Here is a 22413-nt window from a genome sequence, read left to right on the forward strand (position 1 = left end):
TTATGGGCATGTACATTTTTTATAAAGGAAAAATCTTGTATAAATTAAGATGACTTAAAAATACAAAAAAAGAAACAGAGTTCCTAGATTCTTGATTTTTAGTCCTGCTTGCTAGCTATATTTGAATAAGGTTTTATATTAATTACTAAGTACTTAGTTCCTGCTTTAAATTGAAGGGGATAAAAATGTCTCGCAGACTTCATGAATAGAACGGCTAATGGCATCAGTGGCCCGGGGTGTTTACCATCTGAGCTGCCGTTTTCCGTGTCCTCACCTGCCGCCACATAGAGGCAGCTTTGGCCTGATCTGCAGGTTCCTACTCTTGAGCCTAAGATAATTATCAGTGCATGCTCTCTCCACCCTCAGCCCCTCTGTTGCTATTAACATTGTTTAACCTCATCCTGCCTGTGTTACTTGAGCATTATTTACTTGTTCTGGTATGATCCTTGTTCTGATAAGTGACAGATGATTTTGTTTCAGTTTTTAAATAATAGGCTTCAGGGCTTCCCTGGTGGCGCAGTGGTTGAGAGTCCTTCTGCCGATGCAGGGGACACGGGTTCGTGCCCCGGTCCGGGGAGCGGCTGGGCCCGTGAGCCGCGGAGCGGCTGGGCCCGTGAGCCGTGGCCGCTGAGCCTGCGCGTCCGGAGCCTGTGCTCCGCAACAGGAGAGGCCGCAACAGTGAGAGGCCCGTGTACCACAAAAAATATATATATATAATAATAATAATAATAATAGGCTTCAAATTTAATTCCTTGGTATTTTGTTCCTCTGTGAGAAAGAATCTACTTAAGTCCTTATAAGTCTTACTTGAAAGAAATCAGATGTATGTTTATACTGTAAATCTAATATTTTCAGTGGTGATAAATAAGCGTAGACATAAGTAGCATTGCTTTTTTGCCTCAGGACTTAATTTCAAGGGCATAGAACAACCCAGAGCAGGTAAGACTCACATTTGTGATGACATATTATCCCATCTCTTCTCCCACGATTTCCTCACATCTCGGCCCCCTTTATTTTTCCATACGCCAAGCTGAACTTTGGTTTGGAGGTATTAATTGTATACCCTTAATTCTTGATATGTATGGACAATATCTACCATATAGAGACCAAGCAGGCATCAGATTCAGGCATCTGCTGATCATATATTGAACCCTACATGAAAACAAAGTGAAAAAAAGGCATGGCATGGGGAATAATGGTTAGAAGCTTCAGCCTGTGAGTTCAAATCCCAACTCTAACATTTGTTAGCTGTGTGACTTTGGGCAAGTTACTTAGTCTCTTTCACCTCTTTTTTCCCCTCCACATAGAAAAGGGAATAAAACATGGGTTGTTGTAAGGGTTAAATAAGATAAACATGTAAGTGCTTAGGTCAGAACCTGGCACAGAGTAAGCAATTATTTTATCATATCTTTATTTGGGAAGATAATCAGAAAGAAAGCATGCAGACTCTTAAATCACATTTCCTTGAACTGTCTACTGAGGTGGGTTGATTCTGCTGGTGCTAAAACAGTGTCATTTCATATGAAGTCAACAGTTTTTTTTTTTTTTTTTTTTGAGCATGAGTGATGTTCCAGGCACTGGTTAGGCATTAGGAGAACTCCAGAGTTGAATAAGCCGTCAAAGGTTTTGGAGATTCGTTTGTTCTGATTGATCATGTCAGTTATAACAACTAGGACTTTCTGGGTCACTACTAACTTCATTGATCTCTGGTTACTGACTGATGACATACTGTGATTATAATACCAGAAGTGGTTGAGTACTCTATAACGTATATCTTGATACAAATCACTAGAAAAATAAAGACAGGATTATGAGAAAATACAGTGATTTCATAATTTGGGAACATTATAATAAAGCTGCTTGTTGAGGCGACTATAAAAATATGAAGAATAATAGTAACTGTCCATAACAGCAGACAATAAAAGAGTCCTATCTCTTATCACTTCTGTATCTTTTAATCGGTGCCATTCCCTTTCTTTGTCTCTGTCTAGGCCAGATTCTCTCTCTGGAGCACCAGACGTTTTATCCAGCTACCTCCTGGGCGTCTCCATTTTTACTCTTGTTTATATCTCAGTTTTGTACCTTCTCTGCATTCCTGCTGCACTGTCTCACTTCAGGTCACCACTCCTCACCTCGACGATTGCCAAAGCCTTTCTATCTGATTTTCCAGCCTTCAGTCTTGTCCTTTTAAAACCCATTCTACAAACTGTAGTCAGAGTGATCTTTCTAAAATTCAAGTCCAGTCATGTCCCTCCCTTGCTTTAAACCTTTCAAAGCTTCCCTGTTTCTCTTAGGTTGGGTGACCATGATTTATTGTCCAAACTGAGATACTTATTTATTACTTTTTCACTGATAATTTGTATATGTTGCAATGCAGATCTCAAGTGTACAGTGAAATGAGTTTTGACAGATGCTTACGCCTGTGTAACCCACATTCCTTTAAAGATGCAGACTATCTCTGTCACTCCAGAAAGTTCCCTCTTGCTGCTTCCTGGTTACTTCCTGTGCCTGCTAACCCACTCCCACAGCCCCAGGGTACCACTGTTCTGATTTCCGTTATGATAAATTGTAACTTGGACACTTGAGAGTAAAAGGGGTTGCTGCTGATAACTGCGCTGAGAAGATGCATGTAAAGGGTTCTGGGCAAACCAGGAGGGGTGGTTTCCCTACTCTTTGCATCAAGTCAGAACTTCTTAATTGGCCTAAAGCCCTTTTGATAGAATCAGTCCCCTGCTTATTTCTCAAGCCACATTCTCTTATCATCCCCCCAGACTTTGTACATGTTCTTTCTTGTCTCCAGACCTTTCTGGACCTTTCTGTAATATTCTTTCCTGTGATGGGAAAACCACCCTTAACTCCTCTCTACCTCCCTCCCGTTGTACAATAGTCGGGCCAACTTCTTGTTCTCTCTGTATTTCTCTGTTTAGCAATAGATGAGATTTCTTCCCTTGGGACTTCCACCACACTTCTCCAGTAGCACCCCTGCTGAATTTGGTGTACATGTCTGATTTCTAGACTCCCTGGTGTTTTTCACTTTTACCACCCACGCTTTTATTACATTACATTGTGATTGTCTTTGATTACTATTCGCACGTTAAATATTTGCTAACTGAATATACATAAATGTACATAAGCATATTAATTATTCATATAAATAAGTTCATGTTGAGTTTGTAAATATGAGTTAGTACTGATTAGACTTTATACCTAAGTAAATAATCTTCATAGAACAGTCTGTATTTTATAATTGTGTAATTATAATTTAGTTCTTCCAGACAAAGCCTCCAGATGGGTAAATAGTCAGTTATGATTTTTCCAAACTTTAAAAAGACACCGTGATTCTCATTTCTACTAGGTGACCTTATAGACTCCAGGGACCTTCAAGGTATAGAGAAATAATTAGTATGTGTACTGTTGCTCCCAGAAGACAATAGTCATCTAAAGTGTAGGGGCCCTGATTTATGCTCTAAAACTAAAGTTTCTGTTGTTTCTTAAAGCATCAGACAAACAAGATTCCCATCTGGTTTATCGCAGGATTCACTATCTAGGGAAAATCAAGCAGTGCAGGCATAGTTCTGAACTGGGTTCAAGGCAGGATCAAAAAAAAAAAAAAAAAAAGGGTAATTGTAGTTTACTTCTCTGGGACATATCATACCTCGTTTGTCATCCATAACAGCAAAATACATTCTTTAATGTGTGATTTACCCAATGAATGGAGAATATTTACATGGATACAGTGACAGAAAGATTGCACATGGTCTAGGTCTGAAGAATATGAGAAATAATATGAATCAAGGGTCTGGCAGTCCACAGGACTGGGGAAAATATAAAATCCAGACTGGAGAAAATGTAAAATCCAGCTAAAGGTTAACAAAGGACAAAGAATGACTCAAAATTAAAGAAAATGGAAAACATAATTCAGTAATCAAGGGCAGTGCTACAAAGAGGATGTGTTTTCTAAGGGCATCTCTATCAGTGTCTTCGCCAGGACAGTTGCAGGGAAGCCCCCTTTGAGGTGAAGGGGGCAGGAAGTCTCTCCGTTCCTCACACTGGACAGTGCCTTGTGCAGAGTTGGTAATTAATCCTTATTAAGTGCATTGATAAATAAGTACATGAAAAAAGAATTTTATTAGTAAACCCTCCCTTAAATGAAAAATGTCTGTTGGCATGACTCTTTGAAGATATTTTTAATTCAAAGAAGTAGCCAGGGTGGTAGCCCAAAGTAAGCTCCTGTACATACCGAAAACATCAGATATGCACAGTTATGATTTTGCAGCATTAACCGAGTTTGCCTCTATTGTGTTTGATTAAACAGAAATAGTTGAATATATTCAAATCTATATCTATATCCATAGGCACCTATATTAATTAAATGTGTTAACCATCTTCCAAGGAGGCAGATAAATTATTCAGTATAATACTTTGTATTTTGTATCTCAGTATGTTAATGTTTTGGCATAGGTCATTGGACACAGGACCTTAAATGTTGTAGTTATTTAGTAAATATGTGTTGAATAAGTATCTTCTTCATTTGAATTCATATGACACTTGAGTTCTTAAAATAAGTTAACTAATTAATAAAAGAGTTAACAGTTGTCAGTGGGGTTTATGTACCTGACACCGTCTAATCATTTTACATGGATTTTCAACTTAATCCTCATACAAATCCCAAGTAAATCCTCACTTAATCCTATGAGATAGATGATAATTTTGGCACATTTTCTAGAGGTGGTGACGGGGGCGCTTAGCCGGGGGCTGGCACAGCCAGGTCTGAGGGTCACCTCCTGGCTCCAGAGCACCGTGCACTGACCACTGGGCTTTGCTGCCTCGTGGGTGTGTGCCTGCACACTGGTGCCTGTGCCTATTTCTGGGATCTCATCGTAGCTCTGAAAATTAGTAATCACGTTTCCTTTACTCTCCACAGCATCTAGCTGTGGGTTGGGGTCATGGTAGCGGATCAGTTGACTGGCGTCAAACTTGTTTCTAAGAATTGAGGCTTTTTTCTACTTATCTTAATTCTACTTATCTTGATTTAATGGCAGTTTGATATTCATTTTTAAGTAGCTTAGTGTCTATAATGCAAATAAATATTATAGGCAATGCTCTTTTATTATATAGGTGTTTCCTTTGATCTAGAAAATGTTACTAGTTAAAATAGGAGTGAGTGATGCAAAGAATATTAGTCTGAAAGGAATGGGAGGTTACATGGTTATTAGGGAAAAAGAAAGGGAGTCTTCCTAGGTGGCTTTTTCTTAGAGTTGGATAATTGTTATTCAAATCACTGTTTAAAAGTTAGTGTTAACGTAGGCATAAAAATTTGAAGTGGTTGGAATAGAATTTTTGACAAAAAACCTTTGGAAGCCCATTTGCTTATATATATACTTTCATGCCTTTTGAATTCTTCTCTTTATCTTAAATTAATGAGGGAAATGTATTATTCCTTTTATTTGCCAAGTAAACCACCTATCTAATCGTTAAGTACAGTATACGTATTTTTGGTAACATCATGCTGTACTGCTTTGAATCTAGGCTTTTTCATTGGCATTAGATTAAGCTAATATTGAGTACAGAGCTCTCATCATCTGACTGATACACATAGAACCAAAATCCTCAAAATGCGTATTTCTATAATACAGTTCTTTTTACAGTCGAATGTATTTGCTTCGTGGCAGTTATTTAAATCTTTCAACAATAAAAATTCATTCATAATTTTTTTTTTTTTTGCGGTACGCGGGCCTCTCACTGTTGTGGCCTCTCCCGTTGCGGAGCACAGGCTCCGGACGCGCAGGCTCAGCGGCCATGGCTCACGGGCCCAGCCGCTCCGCGGCATGTGGGATCTTCCCGGACCGGGGCACGAACCCGCGTCCCCCGCATCGGCAGGCGGACTCTCAACCACTGTGCCACCAGGGAAGCCCCATTCTTAATTTTTGATAGTGAAAAATAACTTGATCAGAGTTAACAATCTAAACACTGTTAGTGTCAGAATTCACAGACTTGGTGTTTTCCTTAAATTAAGGAAGAAGGGTGAAAGAGAAATTTACTTCTAATTGAAATAGTACATAAAAGTAAAACCAAGAGAAAAATCCTGCAGTGGCCTCAATTATTCTGATAGTTATTCCTTGGCTCTAAGTTTAAAATAGAGTCTCCAAGCTTAAAAAACTTTAGAAAGTAAGACGATGTTTAAAGAGGCTGTATGTGTAATTTACGGTATAATTGTAGTTCTGCCTTTTAATAAAATGCATCCCAATCTAAAAACCCTGTTAGTGTAGCTGTGTTTCCTTGGAAACTTAGAGCATCTCGCAGTACCCCTGTGGGTGTGCCGTGGTGCCTTGAGCAGCTCGGGTGCAGTTTGGGAATCCCCGTTGTGCGCTGTGCGACCTGCTTGTCACTAAGTAGCTCAGTGAATATTTCTTTTGAGAAAAAGAAAAGTTTATTTTTCCCCCATGTAAAGCACAAATAGATTGAGTGAATACATGGTATTAATGAATTCTCATTTGTTTGGGGAGATAATATTCAAAATTAAGTAACCATCTTTTTAGGAATCAGTGGCCATTGTGAAAAATTAGATTAAAATTGATAAGTAAAGCCCCCTTTTTACAAAAGGATTCTGAAAGTGTTATTCAGATGAATAAATTTATGCATATTTGAAAACTGTCCTTATGTAATATCGTGTATATTTTTCCTGAGAACTTTGGTAGAACTGTAATTCTTATCTAATTAAAATTGCTGTGAGGAGTCTTAAGAAAGAAAAGATGATGCTTCACTCAAGCTTCTTTGTAATTAATTACAGGTGTTGTGGCCAGTGGAAAATGGATGGGTTTGAATTCTGACTTCTCTAAGTAGTCTAAGGCTAAGCTAAGCATGGGTAACCTTTGCCCTGCCCGTGGCTAGTCTAGCAGTGGCCGCCACCTTCCGGCTGATCAGCTGCCACGGGAAAGTCAGCCGGTGGGCCTGCTGGGAAAGGTTTCCCCGCTGATAGAAAGAGCCTCCCAGGAAGCTTTCGCTGGATACAACGGTATCTTCATGTGGTCAGCTGAACTCTGGCAGCTCGTTTTGTGACCACGAGTAGATGTGCCTGAGGACAAAGCCACAAACTCCGGACAGCAGAGCAGAAGGATGGAGGACTCCTGAGTCCTTGAGGAGGGTGCTGAATCAGTCCCCGAAAAAGTCCACCGTGTCACTTCTGGCAGTGAGAGGGTAACTACTGCTTGTGTACAGTAGGCGCCCTTATCTTATTCCTTAGTTATAGGTGCCAGTCAAACCAAGTTAAACACTCAAGACCCTTACTGTAGGCAATCGAGTGTGTTGTGAAAAACCCTGCCAAGTGATTATCTTATACCGTCTTATCTTCCGTCTAATTCTTTCTGCCCTCCCATTGAGAACCCCTGGAGAAAGACGGTTATGAAGTTGAACAAACAGAATTTGAGGAATGATTGATTGCATATGGGGGTCAGGGAAAGGGAGAGGTCTAGGCAACTACCATGTGCTTGTTTGGGTAACGGGGTGGGCAGTGCTGCCGTTCTGGGTGATAAGGACTATAAAACTGAAAGAGTGACTTCAGTTTTGTTCATTCTGCATTGGAGGTGTCTGGGGAATGTTCAGAGATTGATACTAGAAAGTAGTGAGAAGTATAATCCTGGAGTTCACAGAAGTATCTGAACTATAGGACTAAGAAATTTGGTAGTTGTAGTTGAATCCGTGGGTGTAGGTGAGATTGCCTAGGCAGGTATAATTTACTGAGTGTGGCGGAGAGGACTGGTTGGAACCTCAGCATTTCAGTGGAGGGCAGGGGAAGGAGCCATTGAGGACAAGGAAAGCAAGTACTGATCCCAACGATGGTGCATCTCCTTGCCTCTTAGATTTTTTTCAGAGAAATTCTAAGACCTTTGTAGTTACTGAACTCTAATCAGGAGGTAAACTTTACATATTTCAGCTTTTTTTTTTTTAAAGTAGATTCTTAAATGCTCCTTTCCTCTTTTATTTGATCAATTTATAATGCTCAAAGGTAACCTCATGGATAGTCAATATACCACTCTTAACATGAGCAGTTTCTTCTCTCTTATACGATCAGTTTGATCATAATGCTTATTAGTACAGATACAGGATATAGTACCAAAAAACCTCAGTGTATAAATTTGCATTAATCCTTGTTTTCAGTCATTTATATATTTCCCAGTCAGTTTATTTATATAGTAGTAGACTTGTTTTTAGGGCATATGCAGATATATGTGTTATTGCCTCTTGTGTTTTGCTATTCATAATTTTATATTCTATTAATATATCATTCTTTTTGTTATTTCTGTTTTTAACATTTGACATGTTAGTCAATGTGTTCTTTCTATGAAAAGAAACCTTTTAGAGAATTAAGAGGATTTTGAGAACCCAGATAATTTTTCTTGCCTGAGGAAGTTAGGTATTTCATAAAAACAAAAGCCGGTAGGAATAGAGAAACATAACTTTTGAAGAGTATTGTCTTAAACCTTTCACATAATCTACGGATGCCAATCCAGAAATGTGTGTGTGTATGTGTCATATCAAGAACACAGTGCGGTGGAAATACCAGAGTTTATGAGCACTTCTAATCAATATAAAAGTACAGTTTTCAATTAACATCATTGTTAAAAGGATCCAAAAAACTATTTGCATGTATTTTATTCCTCCCTCCAACTCTCTTCCCTCCCTCCCTCCCTCCCTCTCTCTCTCTCTCTCTCTCTCTCTCTCATCTCTCTCTCTCTCTCTCTCTCTCTCTCTCTCTCTCTTTTCTTTTTCAACCTCAGTTTGAATAGCACCTGTAATTAAGGAAGAAAACCGAGCCCTGGGAGCTAGGTAGGACTTGCAGCCATTGATCTGTGTAAGCCCAGCTTATACTGTCAGGGGAGGAACAGTCAACTGCTGAGCTGCTTTGTCACTGACATAAGCTGAGAGAGGATTTTTTTGTCTATACTGTTTATACACTAGTCTATAGACCTGCTGGCTGGTTGAATTTTAAAGAGTGCGGAGGTTTAAAGACTTGTCCCCTGAGGGATGCTTCTGCCAGTTGGGGAGCGAGCCGTGGCTGTTTTGCAGAAGTGTGTGCATGTGTGTTGCTTCTGGAAGGAGGGAGGGGGAGGGTGTGAACGATTGAGCAACTAACTGGGAAACATTCTTCTTTATTTGAGTCTTAAAATCAATGTGAAATATATTATTAATTCGGGTATATTTGGAAGCAGACAATGGATTTTGAATATCTATCTTTATTGTTACAGAAATGATATGAACAGCTTTGCAGGGGGAGTATCTGAATAGCGTTCATGTGTGTTGTAAATATGGGAAATGGCTTCACTTTTTTGCAGCACAAGATAAGGATTAGCAGTGGTCAGATGAATTGTTCTCTTTTGTAATGTCCTGTTTTCAGTTTAAGTAATTTGAATTATTTCAAGCTTAGCAGCTCTTTTAGTTCCATTTATGGATAATAAAACATTGTCAGTAGTAAAACAGTTGGCTTTTTCTAAATACGGGGTTTGCGCTCGTACTTACAAATGTATGTTCATACGCAAACCTGGGTACCCTGCCCTAAAGATAGAAGATAGCTTTTTTACATATGCTTTTCTTTCAGCTTCAGGGACTTAAGGCTCTTGAAGCTTTCTTAGGTTTTGGCATTGGAATTTTACAATGGTTTATTTTTACTTGATACTTTATACCAGTTTACATTTTAAAAGAATGGGAGAAATTCTGCTTAAAACACTCAATCCTATGGCTGTGTATAGGGCTTAATATTCATATACTGATGATTTCTCTGAATGTAAGTTTTATTGGCAGAGAAGTAGTGATAGGGCATTTTTTGCTGGGGAGTGGCTACTGCATGAAGATATTTGCTCTTTACTCTTTTAATATGAAGCCTCTTCATCAATCTCTGCTTTCTCTTGTAAAATCGCCTGGCTTTAAACTTGTGTGATGGTGTCTTCAATTCTGACTCTATGACAGGAGTTAATTTTAAGTTGTTTTTCATATTTAACAAAATAGATCTTTTTCTATTTTTTTTGCCAAATATCTGACAATTATCTGCATTTTGTTATACTTGTTAATGTATATGATTTCTAAAAGCTTTTAAAATTATTTTATAATAACTATAAAATCACTGCAGTTTCAAGTCAGTAAGATTATTTTCTATGCTTAATTAAAACATTGATTTTCATATTAGGAAATTCTTATATAAAAGTGCACAGAGTAGAAGCTATGTAGTTTTACATTAAAGGCTTATTTTTAGATACACATTTCTTTAAGAGTGTTATTTGGGATTAAACTTAGTGTTACTGATGTTGAATTTACCAAGAGTTCAACATATAAATGTGTTTCTTTAGCTATAGAAAATACTTTTTTTTTGAACCATTTTACTCTGGGGCACGTAGAGTTGTTATACCTCTCAGTAATTCATTGCTGCCAACTTCATTCCCTTTTCTCTGCCTGCATTTTAATTGAAACAACATTTATATTTCTGAGCCAGGATCTGTCAGAAGTCCCTGTGGCTACTCTGTGGTACAAGCAGCAGCAGACGCAGCTTACCCATATGGTGCGGTGCTTCTTGTAAAATCCATATGGCCTTGTTGAAGGGAGTCCCAGCGGGGATGTGAGGGGTGTTAATACCCTTCAGGCCAGGCCTTTCCCTCCTGGGGCTTCCGTGGCATTGTCAGTGCAATCTGCCAAAGCACACACTTAATTCCTTTTTAATAATCAATTATTTTAGTCCAGGAACCTCTGTTATTTTTCTTAAGAAAAAGACAAACTTTTTTTTCCTAAAAACTGTCTCCAAAAAAGTTTTAACTGCATCTTTAAAAATATTCTAAAGCTTTTTTTTTTTTTGCGTTTGCAGGAAGTACTACAGACTGTGCCAAAGTTCTGTTTCCCCTTTGACGTTGAAAGGTACAGTATAAGTCATCATTTAAAATAACCTTAGCCTAATCTCAGTGAGCACTTTAAAATTATTACATGTGTTTTCTTTATAAAATGAAATGTATATTTCCCCCATTGCCTCTAACAAAAAAGACTAGAGGTTCAAAATTAAATAATATTTGAAATGGAGAAGCCTTCTAAATCATTATATCTTCTGTTTATTCCACTGTGGCCAGTTAGGATTAGTCTTAAGGTTCCATTTCTTCCTTTTGTTCTTCAGGTACATGTTGTAAGCACTAGGAGAAAAAAACATTAATATGTCCTTTATCAGAGCCTTAGAATTGTGTCTTTTAAAATCAGATGTATATATCCTGGTTTCTATCTCACTTCACCCTGATTGAAGAGACCATCTGTGTGATATTGTAAAACTCATGGCTGGTTGTCTCCCAAGAATAGCTTTATAGAAATCGTGCAATATTATGGAAGGCTGCAGAGAAACCCTCTTACCTAGCAGTTTTGAAAATCTCATTATGTTTGTATTTTACTGAACAAATGCTGGATGAATAGAGTATTACCTGTGTGTAACTGGAATGTCACAGAATATATAGCCCTTTGAGCATAATAACAGATCATTTATTGTTTTTCATGTGATTTTCATACCCTATTATCAGTTTTCTTTAAGGGTATGCTGTGAGGTGGTATTAAAAGAAAATTTATTTTAGGAAAATATTTTGCTAAAAGTAGAGATTAGTAAAAATCTAAAATTTTACAGTGTTAAAGATAAAAAAGCCTTTCGAACGATGGGCTAATTGATAGTAATAAGTACTGCTGGTGAATGATGCCCCTTGTTTTACCTCTTTTCTGGGGAATCGCTTGTGCCTGCTAAAGTTGCAATTTCCAAATTAATAGCAAAGATGAAATAAAGGAAGAAAAGCTATGGAAGTAAATTGTGAACATTGGGCACTAGAGGGCACAGGAGACACTAGAGGTTGTTTGTGAAGTTTGTAAAAGTTAAAAAAAACAAAAACAAACCTGTCCCCATAAAACTGTGTTTGTTAAATATTCAGCATTTGAACTGCAGTATTTCCTGACAATTGAAAATGATTTGTAGCATTGGTGCAGTAGGGGTAAGTAGCTTGTTTCCTCAAACATAATTCCTGTGGCTATTTCAAAGCCAAAGTTTAGGTGTCCTGGAAACTTTATTTTGGGACAAGGAAGCAGATGTTCAGTTATTGTTGTCTAATGGCAAAGTTATGGCCAGTAACAGGAAATATATTTGTATATTTTAAATAATAGTAAAGGTTCAGCGTAATGATTTATACTGCACCTTACATGGCAGTGTGACACGTATGATGATACTTAGTTCACGTTAGCTCAGATTCTTTGTAGTAAGCTTTTTTTAATAGAAATTGTATTCTTATTTTGTACTTGGAAATTTATTACCAGGATACAGGTAGCTCTAGAAGAGAATGCTAAAAAAATTGCCAATAGTAATTTGTATGGTACTTTATTGGGTGAGAATGTCAACAGAAGAAGCAATTAAACAGAGTTGGTGGTGGCTGCCAGTAGGCTGTGCAGCAACACGCTTTGCTGTGTGAGAAGCCTTAGAGTCACCTGGAGGAGAGGCTGGGGAGGGGCGGACCGTCATATGACCAGCTTCTCACCTCCCCGGTTCCATTAGTAGTACGTTCGGAATTTATGAAATATTTGATAAGTACTTTCAAGCATGTGAAAACTTACGGTAAGATACCTTATGATTCCCTAGTAAGGGATTAGAATATGCTGAATTGCTCAGTCCATAAGGCGTTTCAGCCTATTTTGGTACTTGCTTCATGATTTAGTTTGCACATTTCACGCTCATTTTAGTTTTTAAAACGTCATTCTATCTTTGAGAACCAGCTGATTGGAAAGGTGAAAACAATGCCACACATACATCTATTCTTGCATTTGCTTTTCTCTAAGAAAATTCTCACACAAGGCTTAAAGTGTTATAATACTACTGTATTTTAGAGTGTCTCAGAATCAAGTCGGACAGCACTTTGCCTTTGTGCTGACAGACATTGAAAGTACACAGAGGTTTGGATTCTGCCGACTCACATCGGGAGGGAAAATCTGCTTATGCATCCTTAGGTAAGTATTTGTAGTAAAAAGTAAAATTGGAGGCACGATAGATTAACGGTGTCTTTCTTTTGTACTTTGCTATGCTTGGGATGCTTAAAAATATGCTTATATATATTTTTAATTGTTTTATTTAAATCCAACTAAGTTGAAAAATAATTTTATTTACTCTCTATATATGGCATCAGTTTGGTTTAAAGATATACCAGTAACAGTAGAATTTTGCTTCAAAGAATTGGCTCCTTCTTTTTTTTTTTTAATCTATTGAAGTATAGTAGATTTACAATATTGTGTTAGAATTGGCCCTTTTAAAGATTAGTTTTTGTGGGTTTATTTTTGAAAAATTAAGATATGAGGTCAGATAATATATGCTTCACATATTAAGTAGGATGCAAAAGATTCAGTTAAGTTAATTCTATTGCTGACCCAGAACTTGGATTTTTGAAAGTGAATTGTTGGTTGAAGGTAAAGGTTGCAAGCTGGTGATTCTGGGCAGAAGTGTTTAGAGGTGTTTTATTTGGCCTCATGGTGTTTAAAAAATTTTAGAAGGTGTTTCTAACCTTATAAATTTTAGTGAAATTTTGCATAAAGTTCACGTTTTTTGTTCCTTTTGCTAGCACTGGTCTTGCTGTCCCAGCAACACTGAGCTGGTGCTGAGCAGCAGGTGTCTCCTTGTGTCAGGAGTCTGCTTGTTTCACAAGCCCTGCCTGTCCGCCTCCATCACTTACCTGGTTGGCCTGGACTCACTTGGTAGACAGTTGAGAGCGCGTCTCTCTCTGTCTGTGGACCTTGGGTTTGAGTTGCTAGTGCTGAAGAGGACGGTCCGGAAGGTTAGCTTCCCTTTAATATGTCCTGATGACTCAGAAATGTAGGTGTGTTCTGTACAAATAGGACTCTATACTGTGATTACAATACGGATATTGGTCAAGCTAGATTCTATAGAAATGTTTATAGTAAAAGAAATAACATTAAATTTAGTGTTCATTTGCTTTTTAGCTGCATTCCTCTCAATCTTTGCGGGTTAAGTTATAAATTCTACTGAGAATATCTTTTCATTAAAAAGTCAAATTTACAGAAAAGTTTCGAGAATAGTACCATGAACTCTTGTCTACACATCCCCTAGATTCACAGTTGTTAGCCTGCTTCTGTCTCTCCCCACCTCCCCCCACTCTCTCAGTGTACACACGCACACACACACACACGCATGTGCACGCATGCACACACACACGCACACACAAATTCTGTATGTCTCTCTGTTGTAGTATTGTTTTTGCTGACCCATTTGAGAGTAAGTTATAGACATCATTCTTATGTAATATTTGAATCTATTTTACATAAATTAATTATGATATCCATAATTAAAGAGTCTAAATCTTTCTCTTTGTTTTGAACTCTTAACATACTTTGAATACAATGAACCTATTAATAATTAGCACGTTTTTAAATTTTCACAATAGTCCCTGTGAATGGGCTTGTAGAATAAACATTCTTAGCCATTTCTGTTTCAATTTAGGAAAGCCATTGTTAACCTCGAAATATTTACACAAAATATGAACTATAGCTATTTGTTAAATGATTGAAGGATTAGTATCGTGTCTGTATCTCCAAACCAGTTGTCATTAATTTGTAGGAAGCAGATTCTAGAGCAGTTACCATATCAGGTTACTTTTATGTAGTTCTCAAACCCGTCTGGGTGGAAGGAGACTTGAATGTTGTCGTTCTACGTTAAGAACAGTCTTACCCGCAGAAAATATGGTTCACTTATATCAGTGTAATAAAAACCAAAAAAATCGTCTATGCCAATAAAGAAAACCTTTCACAGGTTTTCACAGAAAACCTTTCTAAATTGGTTATTTAGTCTTTTTAAAAAGAGTAAATGTTCCTTTTATTTCTGTTATTTGACGGTGCTTTCCAGTAGATAAGAAATAGTAGGTATCAAAGCTTTATGAAAAAACTGTGGAGGAGAGTGAGAATCTTAAATTGAGAAAATTCTATCCTACAGCTTATTTTTTCCTAGAAAATTAGAAGACTGCCATCTCATAGATGTTAATGGCATGTCTCAGTCACTGTCCTGGAAAGTAGTATGCAACAGTGTTCTTTGAGAATAGCCAATTTAGAGACTAGCCAGTAAATTAGAGAACAGAGAATTAAAATATAATCAAATTCAGCAATTTATTTAGAAAGTTGTGATGGGTAGGTAAATACCTATTTTAAGGTGTAATCGGTGTATGTCTGTGAAAATAATTTTGGCAAGTCTCGGTGAGTGCTGTAGTGAGAGGAATAATGGTGTTTTGGGTTCTGGTTTGTCCACGGACTACACTGAATCTTCACCACTTTCTATTGAACTTCATACGTGTTGAAAGGAAGGATGGGACTCTAAACGTGCTAGAAGAGATTGTTGTTGATTTTTAAAAACTACTGTGAGAGCCTTTGAATCCTGACATTGAATCCTGAAGCCAAAAACGTTGGCATCCTTTGACTGCGTAATGACGAAAACTTCTGTTTGGTGACAAATATAGTAAGGAAATTGAATATTCCAATAATAAACTGGTAGGACTATATTTACAACCACTGTGACAGAGAGTTAATCACCATAGAGTATAATAAGAGAGAGAAAGAACCCAATAGAAAAATACGTAAAGCATCTGAACAGCATATTCACAGAGGAAATGTGAATAGCATATATATACATATATATATGTGTGTGTATACACACACACACACACACACACACACACACACACACACACCTGTGAATGATGCTCAGCCTTACTAAAGGTAAAAGAAACGAGCACATTACGATGGGCAGAAATGAAAAACTAAAAATAAAAAGCATGAGGGTAAATAGATATTTCATGTGCTGCTTGTAGGACTGTAAAATGACATGACTTTTTGAAGGGGAATTTAAAAATATCTATCAGATTTTTAAAGTCTCCTTCTCCTTGACTCAGTTAATTCCAGTTCTTGAAATTTAAATCTCAGGAATATTCCCAGTGGTGAGTAGTAAAGTGTGAGCAAAGTTATTTATTATGACATGGTTTATAAGAGCAAAACCACTGGATGTAGATGTCTCTCAGGAGGAACTGATTAGGTGCTTTAGGGCCCATTCTCCAGGCTCCACTCTGTGCCCCCTCCCTGCCGGAATGCGGTCTGTGCTGTTCACTGATGCGCTGTATTCCCAGTGCCTACAAGAGTAAACTCTTAATAGATATTTGTTGAATAAATATGTTAATGAATTAATGACTAGTACAATGGAATATTATTTATCTGTTAGGAAAAATTATACACACAGACACTGACTTGGAGAAATGTTTATGATATATTGTAAAATGATGAAAAGTTTCAAAGGTAATATTTATAGTGTGTTCTTATGTTTGTAAAGAACAAGTTAGATGTATATATAAATGTATATTTTAAGGAGTAGTCAATAACAGATTTATATATTAATATATGATTGTATATACTTATAAAAGGATAGCTCTCTAATTCTTTGACTTTGTACACTTCAGCATTCATCTACTTTTTGCAGTGAGCAAAAGTAATTTTAATCAGTTTTTCCTGCACTAAAATTCTGAGATGTCAGGACTATATAAAGAGCATATTAAAAATGTGTGGGAATTTACCCAGATCATCTTTTGTCAGGTAAGACATCCAGGACAGGAAATGGTCCTACAAGTGTGTTTTCGTGGAGATACTCCAAAGGCAGCAGCTGGTCATTGTTGACTAGCAGAATTAAGAATGGGAAGGGAACAGGCATTTCATTCTACACGCTTGAAATTTGGAATCACAGTGCAAAAGAATGATCTTTGGAAGACAAAAAAATATTACTTGTGAGGTGACCTTCCCATCACCATCTTAGAGCCAGATATTAGTGGTTTTCTGTAATTTCAACACAGAATGTTCAACGTGGTGGAAATGCTTTGTGAGAGGACAGGAGAAATGTGACTACACCTACAATTTATTTTCTATTATTTTTTCTCTTCCAACAACACTCAATTTCATCGTATCCTTAAGATGTAGTAGGAGAAAGTTTGTTTAGCTTCATATAAAACCAAGACTTAGAATTCAGTCATTTTTGAAGGGTTGTGGGAAGGGAAGGTAGAAGTAGCAAACGAATTATTCATGGGATTGGTTGGGGCAATCAGGTCTCTTCCTTTAAAGGCCAATTTCTTGAATTCCAGGCTCTGCTGCTTCCAGGGGTTCTGTGAGAGAAGGCCACCTCTGCTAGTGTTCTGAGTGTTCACTGGTGGCTGCCAGGGCTTTAGAGTAATGTTTGCATTCAGTGTTTTGGGAATGTCCTGGTCCTCTTAGAATTCAGCCTTAATTCTAAGTCCTAAATTCTAAGGCTTCTTAGAATTAAGCATTAATAGGGCTAAAATTTATTGAGAAAAATGACAAAATACTTGAATAAGCAAGACACAGAAATATATGTCTTTAACCATGCTTTTCTGTTAACAAAAGTAATATATTTTACTATAGAAAAATTGGAAGAAAATAAAGAAAAAGAAAGTAAAGGCACTTATATTTGTAAAACATATTCATTGCTTAAATTTTGGTATTCATTCTAGACTTATTTCCATGTCTTGTTAAGACACATTTATAAATCTTTCTATTGGATAGCAAACTAAATATTTAACTGTAGTGTTTATTCACAGTTGGTAAAGTGAATGAATATATACAGAAGCAGTTAATAAATTGAAAAAGCTTCTATGGCTTTCATATTATCCACTGTAAGTGCTGAGAATTTTTGTACATGCTTAATCTGACAATTGGTCATTTCACTTTTTTTTCTTAAAAGTTGAGATTTAGCATAAAGATGATTTCCTTTCTGATTATAGTTTTTAAAACTAGTTACTTATTTCTTTACCTGCAGTATATTATGACTTTCAAATATGAAAAAATTTTAGCATCTTTTTCTTGAAGCTGTCTTTTGTGAAAAATTAGTGCATTTATATTGAAACACACTACATTTTTAGTTATTGTTGCGAGATAATACTGGATTGATTATTCAGAGGTCATTTTTAGTATCAGTGATTTAAGATTCTTAGATAGAAATTAATAATTTCTCCTGTTGTCCTTATATCCTGTTAAACACTAAATTTTTTTTTATTGTGATCAACTATATCTTCATCAAAAAACTCTTCATTTAAAAAAAAACTCTTCATTTATTTTACCTTCTAATGTTTGAGTTTGTGTTTTAATGATCTAAATTTTAAAAGAAAAGTATAAATATCTCTTGAGTTTTTGTTGACATCGAACAGTTTAAAATATTTTAGGTCCCTAAAGAGTAGTCATAATGAAAATGGGATACATTTAAGGATGTTTTAAGATTTTTTAATACAAAGTAAAATTAAATACAAATTGGTAGTAAATTTTCATTAGAAAAGCAAAAAATAACTCTGAGTGTTGGATTTCTTGAATAACAAAGACTTTTAGGTTAGAGATGACAATGATAATACTAATAATAACACATAAATTAATAACAACATCATTTAGTGTTTGTTTACTATAAGCCAAGCATTTTGCTAAGTGATTTATATACATTATTAATAAAAACTACTCTATGCCTTAGAGTTATGAGCTAGAAAATTTTCACATAAAGCTTTAAAGCTACTTTTCATCCTGGATGATGCCATTATATGAGACTTGAAGGTAATTTAGATTTACCTTAGAGTTCTAAGCTAGAAAATTTGCACACAATGCTCTCAAAACCATGGGTTCTTCTTCGACTGGATTTATGCTATTATAAGTTTTGAAAGTAAGTGTATTTAATTTGTATTTGTTTCATTCTCTCTGTAGAAGAAATATTACAATTCAGGTTTATTTAATATAAAAGTCAATATTTAATTTTGAATTTTTGTATGCTTTAGCCTTTTCTATGGCATGTCTCTCCTACTTTAACAAGATTTCAAAAATACCCTGAGGGCTTCCCTGGTGGCGCAGTGGTTGAGAGCCCGCCTGCCGATGCAGGGGACACAGGGGACACGGGTTCGTGCCCCGGTCCGGGAAGATCCCACGTGCCGCGGAGCGGCTGGGCCCGGGAGCCATGGCCGCTGAGCTTGCGCGTCCAGAGCCTGTGCTCCGCAACGGGAGAGGCCACAACAGTGAGAGGCCCGCGTACCGCAAAACATAACAAAACAAGCAAACCCTGAGATATTACTAATTTAAATCATGCCATTGTTTGTATTTAGAATTGCTTTCGTATAATAGCAAAAATGCAAGAAGTAACTTTTCCCCTAATTTGATTAACATAATTTTACAACTATAAAGTTGTCGCCAAGGGTTCAAAATTAAATACTTTCATAAGGAAGACAGTTTGATGTTTGGGGCCTTTGTAGTCCTCCCTGCCCACATCCCCTGTAACTCATACCAAACTTGAGGCTTTCGCACTCTTCCTTGAAGCAAGTCCCTTAGAAGCAGAATGTTTCAATTTTACACATTTTGTGTCAATTTTCCAGGCAGAAAAACAGCCTCTAGACATTAGACATTTTTCTACGGAAAGGCAGTTTCCTTTGTTTTATTTGATTACTCTAAGTTAGGTTCCTGCTGACCACTTAGACTGTTAGTGGTTACCTGACTGTTTGACAAAAAACATTTCCTTTCCTTTATTTAACCTTTGACTTTTGGATGTAAAAGTTTTATCAGCTCGATAGTGGAAGCCAAGTGTGAGGGAAGTCTCGCATGGCTTTACATATACATCTGTCCTTTGCCTTATGTCTTTATGAAAAATTAAGGAGATAATCTTAGGAGATGCTTTGACTTTCGTTTTAAAATAATTGACCTTCATGTATTTGTTTTACATTTATGTATGTTTACAAGACTATGAGAGTCCCAGGAATCCTTTGTTAAAGAACTACATTTTCAGTTTTATAAAATTCAAGTAAAGTATCTTATTTAGTCATTATATGTTGAATACATTTTTAAAAACTTTCTGGGATTTTTGTGTTTGGTTGTACAAAAACAGATTGGGACTGTAAAATTTAGTGAAAACTATTTTAACTTAATGACCATCAGCTTAGGAGCTTATACATTAGTTAAAAATTAATTGCCTTGAACTTATGTTGTTTGAAAATTATCTAAGAAACCACAAAAATAAAAACATGAGAATAACATTTCTTACCTGAGCAAGATAAGCTTGTATAATTTATAATATTTATTTTATATCTATGTGTGTATGTATTTTTTTTGACACACGTTTTATCTTTAAAGTGTGCAATGGCATCTTGTTAAAATATTTGAATTATTGACTACTTTGTGTACCCTGGACCATTTCTTGTCATATAAAAAAGTAAGCAGGACTTCCTGTTGAATAGTTGCACCATACCAGGGGTTGTGAATTCAGTTACCTGTAGGGACAAGATAAGGGCCTAAAATGAGATAAGCAGGTTTGGCTGACAGTAGGAAATTGGGGTGATCCAAATAAATAGCACATGCCCCATCCAAAGACAGAAGCTGTTACCCAGCTTTAGGTATTTGTTGCAAAGTTAAAATAAAAAAAAGTGTAAACAGTATTGCCAGTTCTTTTGATTTTTAAGAGAAGAAATCTAGATTTTTAAGTGAATTATCTGATTTAGAAGTTGGCCACTTACTCAGTTCAACAACAACAATGGTGCGTTGCCCAAACAGAATATGACTGTGGGCTGGGTATGTCTGCATGTAGCCAGTTTGCACCCTCCGCTCTGGATGCTGTTGTTTATTTGCAACGGAAAATGTCCCTGTTTCCTTGACATCCTAAGAGCGTGACTAGGTTACAGAGTAGTGCCACTTGGATACAAGTGATGTTTTCATTAAAAAAACATGAATGATATGTACTCTTAAAAAGGAGCTAGTTATCACCAAGAACCAGTACATGTTCACGAAGCACATTGTGTGTAACTAAACTCAGTTCTGTATGGTGATGGTACTTACTGGTGTATCAGGCAGTGCTGTTGTAGAAATTTGAAAGAGTCTGTCCCATTATCTCTCATGAACACATTATATATCGAGAAAAATGTTGGCTAGACAATAGATAATGCAGTTATGAGTCTTCTTATTAATCGAAATTTACTTAGATGTTGATAGATTTATGTTGTTTGGGCAGAGATCTTGTACCATGTTGCAGGCCATATCCTTTTCAAAATTTTTATCCACAGTGATGAACGTATAAGCAGTACTAAAATCTATAATTGGAAGGAATTACCAATCTGTGAAATGAAAGAGTCAAACAGATGTTTATCTGCCGGGAAATTTGCCCATATGAATAAAATATAATTTAAGAGGCAGAAAGGAAGGTAATGCTCTGAACATTAGTTAAACAAATTTTAGAAGATAGAATTTACTTTAGTGTATAGAAATTATAAGTAGGCTGATTTAAGATTAAACTAGAATGAATGAATTTTGTTCACACTTTATGCAGCTTCCTGAAAACATCTGGTCATTGGACAATGTTTATTCAAAGGCTGGGTATTATAGAAGTACATGCCTGTATTGGGTGATTGGTAGACCCCTGAGCATGTATTATTGCTCAGTCAGAGTTCTAATCTCAGGCTTGCCATTTGGTAGCTTTGTGACCCTGGATAAGTTGTTTTACCTTAGTTTAGTCAAATACACATCATAGTATTATTATAAGAATTAAATGAGAGAACACGTATAAAGTACCTAGCGTATTTTCATACCTATAGTTAGTGCCTAAGAAGTTTTATTCTCTGTACTTCCAGTTATTTTAATGTGTGGAATCTCTGATTCTTAGATTCTGCTCTCTACTCCCTAGATGGGCATAGACCTGACTAGTAAGTCTTACTGTCCAAACAGAAATAACTAAGCATGATGGAGCCTTAGAGATCACTGTGAGAAATATCTCATAGGTGTAAGCCTTGTTGTAATAGTTAAAAAATTATATTAGTCTGATTTATAGCAGTGATCTATATATAATAGAGTCAAGAGTTGAATGAACATGAGAACAAAATCCAGCATCCCTGTATAGAGAACAAACATAGCCTGGTATCAGGATGCAATGCAGTTGAAAGTATTCTTGGAGATAATAAAAAATAATAGTAATTGTAAAACGATACCAAAATACCTAGCACTGTTAAATTTTGAAAAGTAAACTGTTAATCAATTATTAATTCAGTTTGTTTCATTTTCAAAAACAGGTCCAAAATCTTACAGATAAATTGTGTTTTTTTGGTATAAACTAGCTTTTTAATGAAAAATTGGATTCCAGTTTGTTTTCATAATTTGAAAAGAAATTGGAAGGGGAAGATAATCGATGAAAAGTAATAACGTAAAGATGAGAAAACCAGAACATTTGGTCTAGAAAAAAAGAGATTCTCTCACTTTGCAATAACTTATAATTATGAGATATTTATTACATATCTTATTTTTATAGTGAACCAGGAAGGAAGTTTAAACAAGGTTCCACATTATTTGAGTAAGGTGAAAATGACA

At 36.3% G+C, this 22413-nt stretch overlaps 1 protein-coding gene across 3 annotated transcripts in view; it reads left to right on the plus strand.

Moving 5' to 3' along the window:
• The window catches only part of DENND1B (DENN domain containing 1B), a 250682-nt gene that overhangs the window by 81994 nt on the left and 146275 nt on the right, over window positions 1-22413 (plus strand). For all 3 annotated transcript variants that reach the window (XM_082833223.1, XM_082833224.1, XM_082833225.1), the window contains exons 4-5: window positions 10850-10899; window positions 12880-12999. In XM_082833223.1, the coding sequence (XP_082689349.1) occupies window positions 10850-10899; window positions 12880-12999 (170 nt within the window). The remainder of the gene's footprint in view (window positions 1-10849; window positions 10900-12879; window positions 13000-22413) is intronic.

Source organism: Leucopleurus acutus (genome assembly GCF_964270905.1).
Source record: "Leucopleurus acutus genome assembly, chromosome: 2".
NCBI classification, from domain to species: Eukaryota; Metazoa; Chordata; class Mammalia; order Artiodactyla; family Delphinidae; genus Leucopleurus; species Leucopleurus acutus.